At 37.0% G+C, this 20,070-nt stretch overlaps 1 protein-coding gene across 6 annotated transcripts in view; it reads right to left on the bottom strand.

The window, feature by feature from the left end:
* Nucleotides 1-20,070, bottom strand: part of PCNX1 (pecanex 1) — a 186,047-nt gene that overhangs the window by 84,931 nt on the left and 81,046 nt on the right. For 4 of the 6 annotated variants that reach the window (XM_025295267.3, XM_025295266.3, XM_025295269.3 and 1 more), the window contains 3 exons: nt 12,637-12,727; nt 7,744-7,801; nt 6,233-6,450 (listed from right to left, as the gene is read on the bottom strand). In XM_025295267.3, coding sequence (XP_025151052.3) covers nt 6,233-6,450; nt 7,744-7,801; nt 12,637-12,727 — 367 coding nt within the window. The remainder of the gene's footprint in view (nt 1-6,232; nt 6,451-7,743; nt 7,802-12,636; nt 12,728-20,070) is intronic. The other 2 variants (XM_025295268.3, XM_025295270.3) reach the window with 1 other exon arrangement.

Raw genomic sequence — 20,070 nt, forward strand, 5'->3', positions numbered from 1 at the left:
TGTGGTGTCATCTGTGTATCTGAGGTTATTGATATTTCTCCCGGCAATCTTGATTCCAGCGTGTGCTTCTTCCAGCCAGCGTTACTCATGATGTATTCTGCATATAAGTTAAATAAGCAGGGTGATAATATACAGCCTTGACATACTCCTTCCTAATTTGGAACCAGTCTGTTGTTCCATGTTCAGTTCTAACTGCTGTTTCCTAACCTGCATACAGATTTCTCAGGAGGCAGGTCAGGTGGTCTGGTATTTCCATCTCTTTCAGAATTTTCCACAGTTTATTGTGATCCACACAGTCAAAGGCATTGAAATAGTCAATAAAGCAGAAATAGATGTTTTTCTGGAACTCTCTTGCTTTCTTGATGAGCCAATGGATGCTTGCAATTTGATCTCTGATTCCTCCGCCTTTTCTAAATCCAGTTTGAACATCTGGAAGTTCATGGTTCACGTACTGTTGAAGCCTGGCTTGGAGAATTTTGAGCATTACTTTGCTAGTGTGTGAGATGACTGCAATTGTGTGGTAGTTTGAGCATTCTTTGGCATTGCCTTTCTTAGGGATTGGAATGAAAACTGACCTTTTTTCAGTTCTGCGGCCACTGCCAAGTTTTCCAAATTTGCTGGCATATTAAATGCAGCACATTCACAGCATCATCTTTTAGGATTTGAGATAGTTCAACTGGAATTCCATCACCTCCACTAGCTTTGTTCATAGTGATGCTTCCTAAGGGCTACTTGACTTCACATTCCAGAATGTCTGGCTCTAGGTTGGTGATCACACCATTGTGACTATATGGGTCATGAAGATCTTTTTTGTACAGTTCTTCTGTGTATTCTTGCCACCTCTTCTTAATATCATCTGCTTCTGTTAGGGCTATACTATTTCTTTTATTGTACACATCTTTGCATGAAATGTTCCTTTAGTATCTCTGATTTTCTTGATGAGATCTCTAGACTTTCCCATTCTATTGTTTTCCTCTATTTCTTTGCACTGATCACTTAGGAAGTCTTTCTTATCTCTCCTTGCTATTCTTTGGAACTCTGCATTCAAATGGGTATATCTTTCCTTTTCTCCTTTCCCTTTTCTTTCTCTTCTATTCACAGCTATTTGTAAGGCCTCCTCAGACAACCATTTTGCCTTTTTGCATTGCTTTCCCTTGGGGATGGTTTTGATCCCTGCCTCCTGTACAATGTCACGATCCTCTGTCCATAGTCCTTCAGGCACTCTATCAGATCTAATCCCTTGAATCTATTTGTCACTTCCACTATATAATTGTAAGGGATTTGATTTAGGTCATACCTGAATGGTCTAGCCGTTTTCCCTACTTGGGAGAAGGGAATGGCAAACCACTTCAGTATTCTTGCCTTGAGAACCCCATGAATAGTATGAAAAGGCAAAAAGATAGAAGAGTATGAAAAGGTTGCTTTCATGTCCTAGCTATTGCAAATAGTGCTGTGATGAATACTGGGGTACATGTGTCTTTTTCAATTACGGTTTTCTCAGGGTATATGCCCAGTAGAGGGATTGCTGGGTCATACAGTAGTTTTATTCCTAGTTTTTTAAGGAATCTGCATACTCTTCTCCATAGTGGCTATATCAATTTGCATTCCCACCAACAGTAGCACACATTCTTATATGCAAATAAAGCATGCTACAGAGGACCGTGAAGTTCTAATTATAACACATAATATAGTTTTAATTTCTATGTTATAACTTTACTTTTCTTAACATCTGCTTTTCTGTGAAATTTGTTGCCAAATAACTAACCAACTTGAATGGCAAATAAAGGAAATATACAAAGAAATAAGTTTGAAAAAATTCAAAGGAGTTTCTAGAAAATTAAAAAGTTATTTATATGACAAGGTTTGTAATCAAGTTTTGATACTAACTGGTTTCATTTCCCATGTCTAAACTACCTGAAATAATCTGAAAATCTATTAAACTTACTTAAATATGGGCTCTTACATATGGTGAGAATGAAGGCAGTGATATTGCCTCTATCAAAGTTTCTGAGACAGTTCTGTATTTTACTAAACTGACCCTGTAAAAGCAGCAGTATGATCTCCAAGATACTACATACAGCAATTAAAATGATTTCTGTAGATAATGCCAAAAAAATAACTATTTGTCTCATTACTTCTCAGGGAAATGCTACTCACAAAATGTAAAATATGTGCTGCTGCTGCTGCTGCTAAGTCACTTCAGTCGTGTCCGACTCTGTGTGACCCCATAGACGGCAGCCCACCAGGCTCCTCCGTCCCTGGGATTCTCCAGGCAAGAACACTGGAGTGGGCTGCCTTTTCCTTCTCCAATGTATGGAAGTGAAAAGTCAAAGTGAAGTCGCTCAGTCGTACCCGCCTCTTAGCGGCTCCATGGACTGCAGCCCACCAGGCTCCTCCGTCCATGGGATTTTCCAGGCAAGAGTACTAAAAGTCTTGATTTTAAAGAGCATTTATTGACACGGGAACATGCTCAGTACATCACTATACAAAAAAAGCAGGACATAAAACTATAGGAAGATATAAGTTCTATTATTTAAGAAAATACACCATATATCGATATAATGGTTCTCTCTGGGTGGAAGGATTGTGGCTGGCCTCTGCCTTAAAGTCTTTCTATGTATTTCATAAAAAAATTGCATTTATAATCATAAAAATGGTTTCATTTGTTTTTATTAAGTCAACGCCCTATTTATAATGATCTATTGACCTAAAAAATAAAATTCACAAACATCTCTGTACCATTTCACTTGACAGTTCTCAGATGAAAACAAGTTCAACAGTATTTTCAAAATCAATAAACGGAACAGTGGCATCTCTTCATTTGTTCTTATGTGGCAGATGTGGAATTTCAGATTTGCTGAGCCCAGTGATCCCTGTCAGCCCTGCTACACTACATTCTGCCACATCACTGGTCTCTGGACTGTTCTCCTTTCAGCTTTTTTTTAGCTTTCAATTTTGATGAATCCAATTTATCAATTTGTTTTTTCATTGATCCTGTATTTTATGTCACATCTGAGCAATTTTGCTCAAGGTCACAAATCTTTTCTATATAATCTTATATATTTATTCATGCACTCATCTTCTGTTTCCCCAGGTAGCTCCACATTCCCAGTTGGTATTATTATCCTTCTGCCTGAAAGAAATCCAGTACTATATTGTACTGTGGATCTGCCTGAAAAAGATTCTTTCCAGTTTTTTCTAGTCTGAAAATATCTTTATTTCATCCTGGCTTTTGCAGTTTTGCTGGCTACAGAATTCCAGGTTGATCTTTTTCTCCCTTCAATACTATAAAAATGCTGCTCCATTATCTTATTTGAATTTTGTCCAACAATAAATCTGATGTCTTCCTTATCCTTGTTCCCCTATACAAACTGTATCTTTTTCCTCTTTTAAAGTTTTAAAAATTTTATTATTGGTTTTGAAAAACTATGTGCCTTGCTGTAGTTTTTTTTCATGTTTCCTATACTTGAGGTTCAAGGAGATTCTTCAATAGTTTTCATTGAATTTGGAAAGTTTTCCACCATTAACTTCCTCAGAATTTTTTCTCTCTCCTGGAGCGGACTTTCATCTTGTGTGTTCTTTTTGTTGAGGGGAGGGAGGGAGGAGAATTCTTATTCTTTTGTTTCACTTTCAATAGTTTCTACTGCCATGCTTTCAACTTCATTAATATTTTCTTCTGTAATGTCTAATCTACTGTTAATCTCATCCACTGTATTTTTCACCTCAGACATATTAGTTTTCATCTGCAAGTTCAATTTGGGTCTTTTTTTTTCTTTGCATTTTCCATATCTCTACTCAACTTTTATTAACATGCAAAGTAGTTATAACTTTTAATGTCTTTGCTAATTCTAATATCAGTGACAGCTAAAGGCTGGTTTCAACTGACTCATTATTTCCCTCATTATAAATCACGTTTTGTCATTTCTTTGTATGCTTGGTACTCTCTGGATGCCAGACCTTGTGAACCTCAACTTTTTATGTGGTGAGAATTTCTGAATTTCTATAAATCTTGAGCTTTGCTACGTGACTTGGAAACAGTTGGATCCTTTCAAGTCTTGCTTTTACGACTTGCTAGGTGGGTCTGGAACAGTGTCCATACTAGGGCTAAGTACTCCCCACTTCTAAGGCAGGACTTTCCTGAGTACTCTACATAATGCACCATAAAATATGAATTATTATGAGTTTCTTCAGTCCAGCAGGTGAGGACAGGCATCATTCCCAGCCCTGTGTGCCAGGCACTGTGCCTCTATTTCTTTTACATGATTTTCATGATTTCTTTTACATGATTCTCTCCCCTGGCCTAGTCTCCTCATACATTCTCTTATCAATACTCTGCTAAATAGTGAGGGGATCCACTACACATCTCTGAGTTTCGGAGCAGCGATCCTCTCTCTGATGTTCTGTCCCACAGACTCAAGCTGCTCTAGTCTCCCTGGACTCTTAGCTCCATCTCCTCAACTCAGGAAGTCTGCTGGACTCTACTTCAGGATCACAAGCTGGGAACTCTCTTCAGTACGCTGGGCAATTGCAGGGCTCACATAATTTGCTTCCCATCTCTCAGGAATCACCGTCTTTTTCTGTCTTATCTCCTGTGTCTTGAAAACCACTGGTTCATGCATTTTATCTGTTTTTCATTGTTTCAGGTGTGCCGGGAGCCGGCATATTGCATATTGAGTGCATATTGCATATTGAGTGCAGCACGTTCCACAGCATCATCTTTCAGGATCTGGAATAGCTCAACTGGAATTCTATCACTGCCGGGAGCCAGCGTGAGGAACTCCGCCCATGACAAAGGTCATGAGGAAGGAGGCTCCGCATACGCAAAGGCGGGATCGAGCCTCAGGAGTCCCCCTGGAAATTCTCAAGCATCTACCCCCCAATACCAGAGTCTGCCTACTTTCTGCTTTGTGCTTTCACCTACACCTCTGACTTTACGGGGGGCTGTCCCCCACTACCTCTCTCTGAAAGAAGAGTTAACTTACAGCTCCAGTTAATAAAGTTCCTGGTTGTGATAGTGTTTCAACCTACAAATTCCTTGGAAGTCCTCTAGCCTGCCTGAATAGGTTTTTCTGGCCACATGTGATTGCTCAGAGCCTCCCAACTGTGAGAGGCATGAGATGTTCTAAACTGTCTAAATACAGATTCCTTTGAGCAGTTAAAAGATTGATTAGAAATTGTATTGGTGAAGGGATTTTCACTTGTTGGGCCAATGTTTGCTGCTAAGTTTCCATATCCCTTACCTGCTGTGTCCCTGGCAGTGTATTGATTAATATAATTGGTGTAAGTAGTAGCTTTAATGTTTGTAACCTGGGACCCTTGAGTTAATTCTTTTTCTTGTTATAGCCCACCACACCTTTGCTCTGTAGGAATGCAACTTTATCTAACGCTTTTGGAGGGTGGCTCCTGACCAATCACCTTTAGAGAAAAAAATAAGTTTTCTGAAGAAAGGGTCTTAAAATGTTAACAGGCCTCCGGGCCAGAAGATGATGCAAATCACCTAAGCTTTTGCATATGATAAGTTTGCAGGAAGAAAGCCTGGCTTGCTGCATGACTCTATCCCTTCCCCCATTATCCTCTATGCATAACTTAAGGTATAAAAACTACTTTGGAAAATAAAGTGCGGGCCTTGTTCACCAAAACTTGGTCTCCCCATGTTGTTCTTTCTCTCACCTTCTGGCTGAATTATTCAGCCTCTTTTCTCCACTGAATTTCCTCACTGAGCTATCCTTATTTCAGCCTCTTTTCTCCACTGAATTTCCTCACTGAGCTATCCTTATTCTATTACTCTTTATATCCTTAATTAAAGTTTAATTAAGCAGTTGTTTCCAGATCCTCGCCGACGCCGTCCCCGCTTCGAATTCCCTGGATCCCCCGGGGCTGGACCCCAGCACAGGTGGAAAAGTCAGTCCAGTCTTTTTTACTCCATGTCAACTAGAAGCAGCATTTGGCCACCAAGTTCATAACTAACTACTGCTGTTTACTATTAAGACTAGTGACAAGAAGTAAGGAAAGAAACTTCTTCTTAAACCTTTTATAATAAGAGTCAATATAATATGTATAACCTTATGGCCATTAACACCTCATATTCTCTGGCTTTTAAATACAGTTGCATGATTCTTAATGATAAAAATGATTTCTAAAATAGAAAACAGTTTCCAAGACGGAAACCAAGTCACATACTCAATGGGTAATTTGAAACGTTTCAATTTAAAAGTAAAATCTACATTCTCACCTATCAAACAGGGCCAAAAGTGTGAGTCTGTCAAAGTTAATACCAATCCACAGCTGAGGCAAGATCCAAAAGCGATAATAGTGTTTAACTTTGTGAGCAGCTTCTTCTGTTGGACCGTAAGGAGCTGCCAAATCAGGGCTTAGGTCAATGTCTTGTTGTTCCAATAAATCTGTGTCGATGGTCAATAGTCTGTTCAGTCGGATCTGTGGAAGAGAAAGCTAAAAGAAAATCAGCACTGAAAGGCTTAAAATATCTTTAATCAAGTCATGATTCAAGGGCTACCCAATCAGCTTGCAGAATATCAAAACCACCTTAATTCTCTATACTAGTCCACTCTTGTGGATACTTCATGATCATTAGAAACTACAGAAGGTGACAAAGGAAGAAAACTACAACAAAGCAAATCAATTGATGGGGCTTTTGGAAAGATTTTATTAGGAAGTATTTGAAATTTTAGCATTTTAGCTGGTGGATCCATTTCATGACCTACAGAGAATGATGAGTGGTGTCCCCCTCCCTGTCCCTTATCTTCTCTCATTACGTTGTAAAGCTCACCACTATGTTAAATCTGAGCTCCTCTGCACTGGATTATATGCCTTCAACGCTCCATTCTTCCTACACTCTCTTAACATCATTACTGCTGTTTTCAAATCCCTCCCATATGCATTTATTTTTGTTTTGGCAGACTGCTCAGCTGAGGCTATACAGGATATTACCACGTTACATTTCTTTCAGGTTCAACTCATCCATTCACCTGTTCACCAGTTTCTCCTTCCTCTGAAAGAATCAAAAGTTGACTACATCTAGCATAGCACTAGCCAGAATTGTGCTATCTCAAGGCTCTCACACCATTTAATGGTGGAATATACTACTATGAACACAAAGGACTTGAGCAAACAGATTATAATTAATCCTTTTGGCACTAAATTTATCTAAATATCTCTTATATATTGCTTATAAGGATTTCATCTACTTTATTTTTTTAACCTCAATATATACATCTTTATATATATCACACAAAGGCAGTGCTATCTTTGTTATCTTTTTAAAACATACCTACTGTATCTTGTATGTTTTTTTTCAATAGAGCAATAATGTCACTAAGCTCTCCACTCACACACACACACACACACACACACACACCAGACATACACACTGATATAAAAATAACTAATAGTTAACCAGCAGTTAGGTAAGTACCAAATCAGTTACCTATGTACCAAAAGTGAAGTTTTAAAATGGCACACCTAGATTATGACATTGGTGAGTAAGTAAGACCTTTGCAAACCCTCAGAAGTATAATTACGCATTCATATATAGCTAATCCAACTTTATGGTGTTTTATATTTCTTAACAAAGGACTTATGAAAAGAGATCCATTATGGAACAGCAAAGGTAATTTTGCCATAGCCTTCAACAAAATCAATATTATGTAACCAAATCATTTTTCTGCTTTATGGAACTACTTAATATGAAAATATATCATTTTATAAAAATTAAGGAAAACCTACCACATCATGTGGATAAAATCGAACTGAGGTAGAACTGGATACATGAGAATCCGTGTCACTAAAATAAAATGAAAAATACTTTAGGGAATAAACAGCTTGTCAAGTAGTAGAAAGAAAAATAAATGCATGAACAATTATACGATATTTACACTGTCTTTACTTTTCCATGTAAACTTCAAAATAGAAAGTCAAATTTTCCTAGGGTCGTGATAAGGCACATAGCCTGTGGGTCAGAGTATCTATATTCAAATCTCTTCCTCAACTGCATGAGATCTTGGACAGTTATCTCATCTTTTAATACCTCAGTTTCCTCACAGGATAAGAGTACTTCCAGCACAAGGTTGGGTGGCCCTACACAGCATGGTTCATCGTTTCACTGAGTTAGGCAAGGGTCATGTTTCTGAGAGTTCTGACAAACGTGGTCTAGTGGAGAAGGGAATGGCAAAGCACTTCAGTATTCTTGCCTTGAGAACCACATAAACAGTATGAAAAGGCAAAAAGATAGGACACTGAAAGATAAACTCCCCAAGTCGGTAGGTGCCCAATATGCTATTGGAGATCAGTGGAGAAATAACTCCAGAAAGAATGGAGAGAGAGAGCCAAAGCAAAAACAACACCCAGATCTGGATGTGACTGGTGATGGAAGTAAAGTCCGATGTTATAAAGAGCAATATTGCTTAGGAACCTGGAATGTTAGGTCCATGAATCAGGGTAAATTGGAAGTGGTCAAACAGAAGATGGAAAGACTGAACATCGACATTTTAGGAATGAGTGAACTAAAATGGACTGGAATGGGTGAATTTAACTTAGATGACCATTATGTCTACTACTGTGGGAAAATCCCTTAGATGAAATGGAGTAGCCATCATAGTCAACAAAAGAGTCCGAAATGCAGTACTTGAATGCAATCTCAAAAATGACAGAATGATCTCTGTTCATTTCCAAGGCAAACCATTCAATATCACAGTAATCGAAGTCTATGCCCAAACAGTAATGCTGAAGAAGCTGAAGTTGAACGGTTCTATGAAGACCTACAAGACCTTCCAGAACTAACACCCAAAAAGATGTCCTTTTCATCATAGGGGACTGGAATGCAAAAGTAGGAAGTCAAGAAACACCTGGAGTAACAGGCAAACTTGCCCTTGGGAGTAGAGAATGAAGCAGGGCAAAGGCTAACAGAGTTTTCCCAAGAGAATGCACTGGTCATAGCAAACACCCTCTTCCAACAACACAAGAGAAGACTCTACTCATGGACATAGATGGTCAATACCAAAATCAGATTGAGTATATTCTTTGGAGCCAAAGATGGAGAAGCTCTATACAGTCAGCAAAAACAAGACCAGGAGCTGACTGTGGCTCAGATCATGAACTCCTTACTGCTAAATTCAGACTGAAATTGAAGAAAGTAGGGAAAACCACTACACCATTCAGGTATGACCTAAAGCAAACCCCTTACGATTATACACTGGAAGTGAGAAATAGATTCAAGGGATTAGATCTGATGGACAGAGTGCCTGAAGAACTATGGAGAGGATCATGACATTGTACAGGAGGCGGTGATCAAAACCATCCCCAAGGAAAAGCAATGCAAAAAGGCAAAATGGTTGTCTGAGGAGGCCTTACAAGTAGCTGTGAATAGAAGAAAAGCAAAAGGCAAAAGAGAAATGGAAAGAGATACCCATTTGAATGCAGAGTTCCAAAGAATAGCAAGGAGAGATCAGAAAGCCTTCCTTAGTGATCAGTGCAAAGAAATAGAGGAAAACAATAGAATGGGACAGTCTAGAGATCTCATCAAGAAAATTACAGATACCAAGGGAACATTTCATCCAAAGGTGGGCATAATAAAGGACAGAAATGGTATGGACTTAACAGAAGCAGATATTAAGAAGAGATGGCAAGAATACACAGAAGAACTATACAAAAAAGATCTTCATGACCCAGATAGTCACAATGGTGTGATCACCAACCTAGAGCCAAACATCCTGGAATGTGAAGTCAAGTAGCGCTTAGCATCACTATGAACAAAGCTAGTAGAGGTGATGAAATTCCAGTTGAGCTATTTCAAATCCTGTGAACGTGTTGCACTCAATATGCCAGCAAATTTGGAAAACTCAGCAGTGTTCCCAAAAGGTCAGTTTTCATTCCAATCTCAAAGAAAGGCAATGCCAAAGAATGCTCAAACTACCGCACAATTGCAGTCATCTCACATGCTAGCAAAGTAATGCTCAAAATTCTCCAAGCCAGGCTTCAGCAACCATGAACTTCCAGATGTTCAAACTGGATTTAGAAAAGGCAGAGGAACCAGAGGTCAAATTGCCAACATCCGCTGGATCATCGAAAAAGCAAGAGTGTTCCAGAAAATATCTATTTCTGCTTTATTGACTACACCAAAGTATTTGACTGTGTGGATCACAACAAATTCTGGAAAATTCTTAAAGAGATGGGAATACCACACCACTTGACCTGCCTCCTGAGAAATCTGTATGCAGATCAAGAAGCAACAGTTAGAACTGAGTTCTAAATCAGGAAAGGAGTATATCAAGGCTGTACATTGTCACCCTGTCACCCTGCTTATTTAACTTTTATGCAGAGTACATCATGAAAAATGCTAGACTGGAATCAAGATTGCCGGGAGAAATATCAATAACCTCAGATATGCAGATGACACCACCCTCATGGCAGAAAGTGAAGAAGAACTAAAAAGCCTCTTGATGAAAGTAAAAGAGGAAAGTGAAAACACTGGCTTAAAGCTCAACATTCAGAAAACTAAGATCATGGCATTTGTTTCCATCACTTCATGGCAAATCGATGGGTAAACAATGGAAACAGTGACGGACTTTATTTAGGGGGGCAAGGGTCCAAAATCACTGCAGATGGTGACTGCAGCCATGAAATTAAAAGACATTTACTCCTCGGAAGGAAAGTTATGACTATTCTAGACAGCATATTAAAAAGCAGAGATATTTCTTTGCCAACAAAGGTCCATCTAGTCAAAACTATAGTTTTTCCAGTAGTCATGTATGGATGTGAGAGTTGGACTTATAAAGAAAGCTGAGTGTCGAAGAATTGATGCTTTTGAACTGTGGTGTTGGAGAAGACTCTTGAAAGTCCCCTGGACTGCAAGGAGATCCAACCAATCTATCCTAAAGGATATCAGTCCTGAATATTCACTGGAAGGACTGATGCTGAAACTCCAATACTTTGGCCACCTGATGCGAAGAACTGACTCATTTGAAAAGACCCTGATGCTGGGAAAGATTGAAGGCGGGAGAAGGGGACGACAGAGGATGAAGATAGTTAGGTGGCATCACCAACTCAATGGACATGAGTTTGAGTAAACTCCAGGAGTTGGTGATGGACAGGGAAACCTGGTGTGCTGGAGTCCATGGGGTCACAAAGAGTCGGACACAACTGAACTGATTTTAAGGTTCTTGTGAAAATTGTTTAAGAAAGCAATTAACATATTGCCAAGAGCCACAATAAATTTAATCTATATGGTAGTCTACGTTACGTTAAGTCACTTCAGTCGTGTCCGACTCTGTGTGACCCCATAGACGGTAGCCTACCAGGCTCCCCCGTCCCTGGGATTCTCCAGGCAAGAACACTGGAGTGGGTTGCCATTTCCTTCTCCAATGCATGAAAGTGAAAAGTGAAAGTGAAGTCGCTCAGTCGTGTCCGACTCTTTGCGACCCCATGGACTGTAGCCTACCAGGCTCCTCCGTCCATGGGATTTTCCAGGCAAGAGTACTGGAGTGGGGTGCCATTGCATTCGCGGATATGGTAGTCTAGAAGATGACAATTCAGTTTCCACAGTTCACTCAAGTTTAGATTTCAAAACTTGAGACCTTAACACATTATGGTGTAAGGAATTGTTCTTATCTTGAATTATGTTAAACATAATTGTTCTCAGTGCTCCATCCTCCTGTTGCTTCCACAGTTACAAAATTATCTAAACATCCCAATTCGATCTGAGGGGTAAACTCTGAAACAGTACTAAAAGAGCTTAAAGAGTACAGTTTTTTAAATGTTCATGCTAAGTGACAACAAGATCTTATTGCTTTAAACAGCCTCTCAAAATTGAAAAAACTAAGTGAACTGCCCATAGATATGTAACATTTAAATAAATATCCCATTATGAAACATAAGTCCTAAAATAAAAATCAAATGACCCTGTGGAAAAAAAAAAAGTGAGCTAATCAACCAACAATGAATTTCAACACAGCAATTTGATTAGTAAAACTTTCAGAAAAATTTTAACACATTCTAAATTATAACTGTGTTATATGATCAAGGTTTCTATTTCTTATTTGCTTTCCTCCAAACTTCTGTTATCTTACATAATTTCTTCCTGAGGGAAGGAGAGAAAAGAAATTAAATGCAACACATGACTCATATTTTAAGAAATTCTTCCTCCTTATAGTTGGTAAACACATTTTAAAACAAAATGAAAGACGATCACTTAAAAACACTTGGCTGAAATCCTCACACAGAAATAAAAATTTGAAATTACACCAAAAAAGAGAATTGATGGGTTTGAACACAGTTGTGTAAATGTTTTTCTAATAAATTTTTTCCATCATGCAATATATAGAGAGTTAAATTTGAAATTGTGGGAAACCACTATCCCACAGTAAGATCTACAAGAAATTTTTACTTAATTTTAAAAACATATAATAGCAAACAAAAAGCAAAAATTCGTAATAGCTTTTAATAATGGTTTTCTTTTTTTTCCACAGTAAACAGTTCTACTTTTTGGCAACCAATGCATAATGTGAATTTATTTTAGCCAATATAAACAAACAACTCTTCTATCTCAAGGTTTACAAACTTTAAAAATGGCAAACTTATTATGCAAGTACATAATAAACTCCCCTAACACGACTTCACACATACCAGATATTGGACGCTCTTCTTGCTGCTGGTTCAAAATTCACAAGTGACATATCACAGCCACCAGTCTCATAAAGCGTAGAAGAGAACTTACCTAGCAAATAAATCATTTGTTTAAAAAAGCCATTAGAATACTCAGAAATTTTCCTTCATGAAACACTAATTTTAAACTTGTTAAGAGTTTAAGAAAATGAACTGTAACTTCCTTTTTTCAAAATATTTAAAAAAACAATGATCTACATGTAATTCAGCGTGACATAAATCAAAAGGGAATGCTAAACAGTGGACAAAATGTCAACATAAATAATCAGGTATTAAAAGTGATTTAAGTCAGCTTTACAAGAGCAATCTTCTCTTTTCTCCTCCCAGAATATTTTCAATTCAAGTTACAATATATACAAATTTAATGCTGTTTTAAGGTCATCTGACCACTAGTTACAAGTGGTAAGTGGCCATTTGGAAGGGCTGCTTTAAGTTTTAATACAGCTCAAACCGCAAGACAAAAAATTTGTGTGATTACCTTCAGAGTTTTTTGGTTTTATGTTACTTTTAAGAAGAAATGGTGCCAAAATGGATCTAAGGAAGTTCAATGAATGATGTATAATAATGTTGGTGATAATTAAACTATAATATTTAATGAACATTACTAGTTGTATGATTCTACAAGAACTCTATAGAGAAATTTAGGAACACAATTTGCTGTGGCCAACTATCTACAAAACTCTAAAAGGTTTAGAAACTTTGTTGATTGCAGAGGAATATAGGTTAAAAAAAAAACTCTTACACAGATGAACTATTGAAGATAAAATGACTTCTGATAATGGAGTTTTAGAAATCTAAATACTAAAATTCATTCTATACTTTGAAGATCTATGACAGCCATATCAAATGGTGGGAAGGGAACATAAATAAAAAATACAAATTTCTAGTAGGACAATGCAGTATATAACTGAAACTGTTTGGATCTGGTCCAGGCTGCCTTTTGAATATTTATGAAGTTTTTGTTTTACTAGCTAGAATTACTGAGGTTATAAACATGAGAAATCTAAAGGACAATTTCAACTTGATGGCAAGGCTAAAAGATTTCTCTTCCATGACTACAATAAGAACAGGACACAGTAAGAATTTTTATTTAAGTGAAATTCTTGAAAAATGACAATAAAATTCCCTCTAATATACTAATAAAATAACCAAGGGTTTGCAGAACATTTCAACAATTACTTGATTCAAAAATGAGTAGAATCAGAAAAACTACTTAATTAAATAGGATTATTTGAGTACTTATGGGTCATGGACAGAATATGAAAATATTTATAATATGGTCTTTTCTGTAGTAGCTGGGTTTTTTTTTGGGGGGGGGGGGCGGTTAGAATACTCCTGAGATAAATTAGGAAAAAAATTCTATGAAATCCTTAACTCATTTGCTGTATTTCAAAGGAGGATTACTCAGCATGTAGGTTATCCAAAACTTCACTTTCTACCCCAAAGAGTTATTCATTCTTAGCACTTCTAACAGAAACCAGAATAAGAAATTAAAATGAAAGGATATCATTTTTTTGAAGGGATAGGGGGAGGGGTGTTTGCAGAAATTGCTAGTAAACAAAAAAGTTAAAAATGCCTTAACTGAGATTTTTTTATTTTTAAATTATAATTATTTATTCTGTACTCTTTTCTCACTTATCATGGATAATCAGAGACTAGCTGTGCTACAACAATTAACTTACATTAGCAGAAAAAAAGAAACACCTGATCAAAACCACAGATTGCATGTAAGTGTAGAAGAACTATAAAATCATATTAAATGACTGAATCACACATAGAACTGGGAGGGTGAAATCCAGTAAGAAAGGAATGTATAAATATTAGTGTTTATATCACATAATTTGTGTATATTTTCCAAGTAAGTTAGTTCTATATTCAATAAAATTTAAATTATTGGAGTATATTCTGAGCATTTAAGCATTCCATGGGATTTTTAGTAATATAAGTCCTATTCTTATGCTACTAAAAATAATATTTGCATGCATCTGAAGTTAACTAGAATATTAATTACTCTGTAATTTTCAAGTGAAACAGTAAATGATGATTAAGTCATTAACACAACTGTGTTGTCCTTTATTTATGAATGTCTAGTATGAAACATAGAAATAAGTATATTTTAAATAAAAATAAAAGATTCCTCTTCAAAAATATTTTAGATAGAAAGCTGGAAAAAATGTTGTCATCCTATTACTATATAAATCTACAACTCTGAATACATACAAACTAGTGACTAACAAGTAATAAAATTCAAAAATTTCAACAAGGCATAAAACACGTGTAAGAAAAGGGCAGCTATCATTTCAAAAAACATGCATGACTTCAACGGTTTTGGGTTTTTTTAAGACGCTTCTGTCTACATACTAACTATAAACATGTTCAGGTTCATAAAAACATACATGGTATATGTCAGAACTAACTTAACTTGTATTAAGGCTTCCTGGTGTATTTCCAACTTAACTCCACCAAATGAACAGATTCTACATCCCTCTTATATCTCTGGGCCCGGCAACTGATAGCACTTCAGAAGTAACAAATGTTATTCATAAGATAACTCAGAAAAAAAATATTACATTAAAAAATGTTCAGTTTAGGGTTTCTGTGAAAAACTTGTAACATTTTAATATATTAATAATTTACTAAAAACATCTTTGAAAACAACCAAAATAGAAATAAGTACATTTTTCTATTGGTTTATAGAAATTAAGAATCTCTTAAATGTGCACAAATCTTCTTAGCAAACATAACAATTTCATATATATCTCATTTGAGATTAAGACTATAATCACAGTTAACCATTCTTAACAAGTAAGTAAATGTGCCCCTATTAATAATCCTATTTTAATAAATTTGTGTATTAAGAAAAATATTTCTATTTAAATATTATTTCTAATGAACATAAATTGGGAAGAAAGTATAATATTAATGAAATAAGTCCTCTTCACATATATTATGATTATACACTAAGTTATCACATCCTAATTCAACTCCTAGATCATAATTACTAATATTTAATAGTTGGCTATCTGATGACATTAAAAGAAAAGCAATTTCTCACAAGACTGGAGTCTGAAATTTCAGACTTAATAATGAGATTGGTCATGATATAGTGTCTCTAAGATAAACAGATGTTAAGGTACCTGTTATTTATGTCTCAAATATTCAATTATGACTGTGATTATCTACAAAAATTCCATTTAATTACACAGAACTCCATTTGTTTGTTTGTTTTTTGAGGTAGGAGAATTTCAAGTAACCACAGGTCAATAAATAAGTGATGAACAAGAAGGTAAGTAAAACTGAATACTGATTTAAAGAACAAGGACCCTTGAAGCATTTCACTGAAGCCACAAATGACACAGCAGACAGATTGAAAATGGATAAACACAGATAAAAGACAGAAATTAACGAGATTCTCTAATTAGTCCTATCAATAAAAATACTCACTACATAATACAAAGTTCAGTGAATAAGATCATGAGAAATGCTTATTGCTTTCTTAACGTCACTCATTTATCTTAGAAAGAAGTGGCTACTAGAAGGGCAAATCATCTGTAGGGTTTTTCAAATCCTCCCAGTACCAACAATAAGGAAGGCCTCTTATATTTCTTGGATAATTTCCCTCTGCAGATCACCTCCCCATTCCCACTCATCTTGGGTTCTCCAAGCCTAACCCTGATACACTGCTTGACATCTCACTTCTCTAGCATTACTCTCAGGGAATGGAGGGGCTGGCTACAAGAACGAACAGAGATAGACAAAAAGGAGAGGGCTTTACAAAGTGTCTTTAGAAGGCAGTGGGGGACACAGAGGCATGGGATGGGTGGGAGATGGGAGGTTCAAGAGGGAGAGGACATATGGACATCTCTGGCTGAGTCATGTTGATGTGTGACAGAAACCTGCACAATGTTGTAAAGCAAATATCTCGCAATTTAAAAAAAAGATATGGCAAGAAAACGAGACCTGTTTTCAAATTTCTGTACCTAAATATAATAAAATAGTACTCTCGCAAGGGAAAAAAAAAGGCAATGGGGGGAATACATAAATCTATGTGACTCACTTGAGTACACTATAGAAAGTGCCTTTTTCTGACGGTGATGAGTATTGTGCTCACAATGCTATTTTAATGAATATATTACACTTTTAAGAGAGAAGGTTCCAATTTCTTGGATAGTATCCTCCCTTATCATCATGAGTGGTGCCTCAGTGCAGTCTCTGAGGAAACATGAGTTTTCCCCCAGACAGAAATGACTCATTTTACTGCTGCCTACAAGTTCATGGACCTACTTCTGCCTAGACAAGAGGTCAGTGAAGTTTCTCTGTAAGGGGCCACACAGTAAATACTTTAGGCTCTGTGGGCCAGATGGTCACTGGTGCCACAGTTCCAGTCTGCCACCGTAGTGTGAGAGCAGCCACAGAAAACATGTCACATATTCATTTACTTCATTCACAGAAACAAGCATCAAGCTGGATTTTAGCCTCTAGGCCATAGTTTGCTAATCTCTGTCCTAGACCAAAAGCCTTAGTCTTATAAAACCTCTTTAGCTCTTGTTCTAAATGGAAATCAAGTCACTATGCTACTCATAATTTAAAGTTTCAATACTGAGAACCAGTCCTTCTTCGTAGAATGTACAACACTGTGCTAAGTTTTTAAAGCAGGAGAAGAATAAGAAAAAGGGAAGGAAAAAGAAGTTATTTTAGAGGAAAACAAAGTTTAGAAGACAGCTTTTGAGTGACTGAACACACATGCGCGCGCACACACACACACAAAGAAAAAACAGGTAACTGTTGCTTGGTAACAGTGAAAGAGATTTATATACCGGTATATTTTACTGCCATGGTCACTGTTCTCTAGCTCTGATTTAACAAAACACTGTGTTAAGTAGTGTTGTGATTCATTAAGTGGAATCCCCAGATCAGGTGAACTGTCCAGAAGTGAAATATACAAGTTCATATTCTGATATAATTTCACCATCTCACATTCCTTTCGAAAGGACAAGTCCTCCTTAGTTTGATAAAATACTCTATAACAATGACACTGAAGACATTACAAATGATTCAGATAAACAAACAAAAAAGTCACAGACTGGGGAGAAGACATTTGTAACTTGCATCTGATGACTTAGTGGTATCTAAAATATCACAAGAACTGTTACACGTCAATAATAAGACAAACAGCTCAATTTTGAAAGTGAGGAAAAGATTTGGACACACTTCACAGAAGAAGATATATGCATAACTAATAAACCCATCAAAGGATCCTCATCACCCTTAGTCATAAGAGACATGTAGATTTAAACCACAGTAAGATACCGTTACACACCCATTAGGTCTAACACTTAAAAAGCCAACAGTAACAAATGTCAGCAAGAATGGGAACAACTGGAACTCTCATACATGCCCATGGGAATATACAACTACTTTTGAAAACATTTTAGACATTTTACCCACAACAGCCAATACCTGGATACAACATAAACTTGTCCACTGACAGATGAATGAATACACAATACAGAGGAAGCTCACAGCAGGAATATTCATCAGCAAGCAACAAACTGCTAACACATGCAACAACACGATGAATCTCTGAAGCATCACGATAAGTGCAAAACTAAACACAAAAGGCCACATAAAATGTGAATGCATTTATATGAACTTCTAGGAGAGGGGAAAACAATGACACAAAGCACAGAGTGGATGCCTGTGGCCAGGAGCCGAGGAGGCATGGACGGCAACAGGGCCACAATCTCTTGGTGAAAACGTTCTGTATCTTGATTTCACAGGTGTGCACATCTGTTAAAACTCACAAATTGTACATGTTGAAGGGATACAATTTATCATGCCTAAATTTTATGTCAATAAAGTTGATTTAAAAACAAAGAAAAAAAAGATGGACCAAGTAAAAGACAAAGTATTAGATAAGCATGAGACAGCATGTAGTCAGTGAAATTCCCACAAGTAACTAATCAAGGTTTTGGACAGTGAGTGACATTTGTTGCTTTGTTTTGGTGTTTCATTTAAAAAATATGACACATTGAAAGACTGAAAGCAGTATATAAAATGAAGAAAGTTCTCACCCACCAGAAAAACCCAGAACAGATTCTATGTTCTTCTGAACAATTTTTATCTACATTTGCTTACTAAATAGCTTAACTTTTCATGTCGATAACATATACACATCAAGTTCTGAATATTATAGCTATGTCCATGAATAGACTAACACAGGAGGGTTCTCTAGTAACAAACATTTAGTCTGTTTCAAAAGTACAAGCAATGGTATGATGAATATCCATGTACATATACATCTGTATGTTTGCAAAACCTGTAGATTAAAATATATAGGCATTTTTGGTCTACTGTTCTAAACTGTCCTCCAAAAATGTTCAATCTTTTAGTTGTCCACATCTCCAGACCCTTCCAAAAAAAGATATCACTATACATTCAGTAGATGAAAAATATCTTAATCCTATTTTTAATTTGCAATTTAAAAAAATTATGAGCAAAGTTGAACTGTTTGCCAATAATTGCAAGCCACTTGTAACGTTCAACTTTTCTAATAGGTCATGGATCTTTATCTTATTGATTTGAAGCGCTTTTTGTCTTATTGTGGAGCCTGGCGAGCTACAATTCATGAGATCTCAAGAGTCGGACTCGACTTAGCGCTATCTTTCTTTCGTCTCGTGGCAAAAACGAATGACTGACCTCCAGTATTCATCTTGTCCTTACCCCTTTTAAAAACAGGACTTCCCCCTCACTGAATTTCAGCTGAGTCTATGTCTATGTGGGCTTCTCAGGTGGCACAGTGGCAAAGATTCCACCTGCCAATGCAGGAGACACAGATTCGGTCCCTGGGTCGAGAAGAGTGTCTGGTGGAGGGCATGGCAACCTGCTCCAGTATTCTTGCCTGGATTCCATGGGCAGAAGAGCCTGGGGGCTACAGTCTATGGGACTGCAAGAGTCAGACAGGACTGAGCAACTGAGCACCGCCACCACTATGTCTATGTCCTTAGAGACCTCTCCCAGCCTCTCTTGCAGCTAGAAGAAAGTGACAGGCAGATTTCCCAAGTCACAAACTGAAAGATAAAGTCTAGCTATCCTTGACTTTTTATTTTAGCGCCCCTCCTCACCGCCCTCCTGTTGGGGGGAAATGTCAACAACTGGAGCAGTCATTATGGACCAGGCAGGGAAGCTGTATGTGGAAGATAAAAAGAACCAACCCACCTCTAAGGACAGCTCTCAACAGACTATTATGAGAGAAATGTAAACTTCTCTCTAATTTCAGTCACTTGATAGGGGAGGACAGGTCTCTCAATTAAAGACTCTACATACATTCTAACTGATGTAACACACACTAATCAACTTTAATTTAGAATCTTAATGTTAGAAAGCAGTTTAAAT

Source organism: Bubalus bubalis, chromosome 11 (assembly GCF_019923935.1).
Source record: "Bubalus bubalis isolate 160015118507 breed Murrah chromosome 11, NDDB_SH_1, whole genome shotgun sequence".
NCBI classification, from domain to species: Eukaryota; Metazoa; Chordata; class Mammalia; order Artiodactyla; family Bovidae; genus Bubalus; species Bubalus bubalis.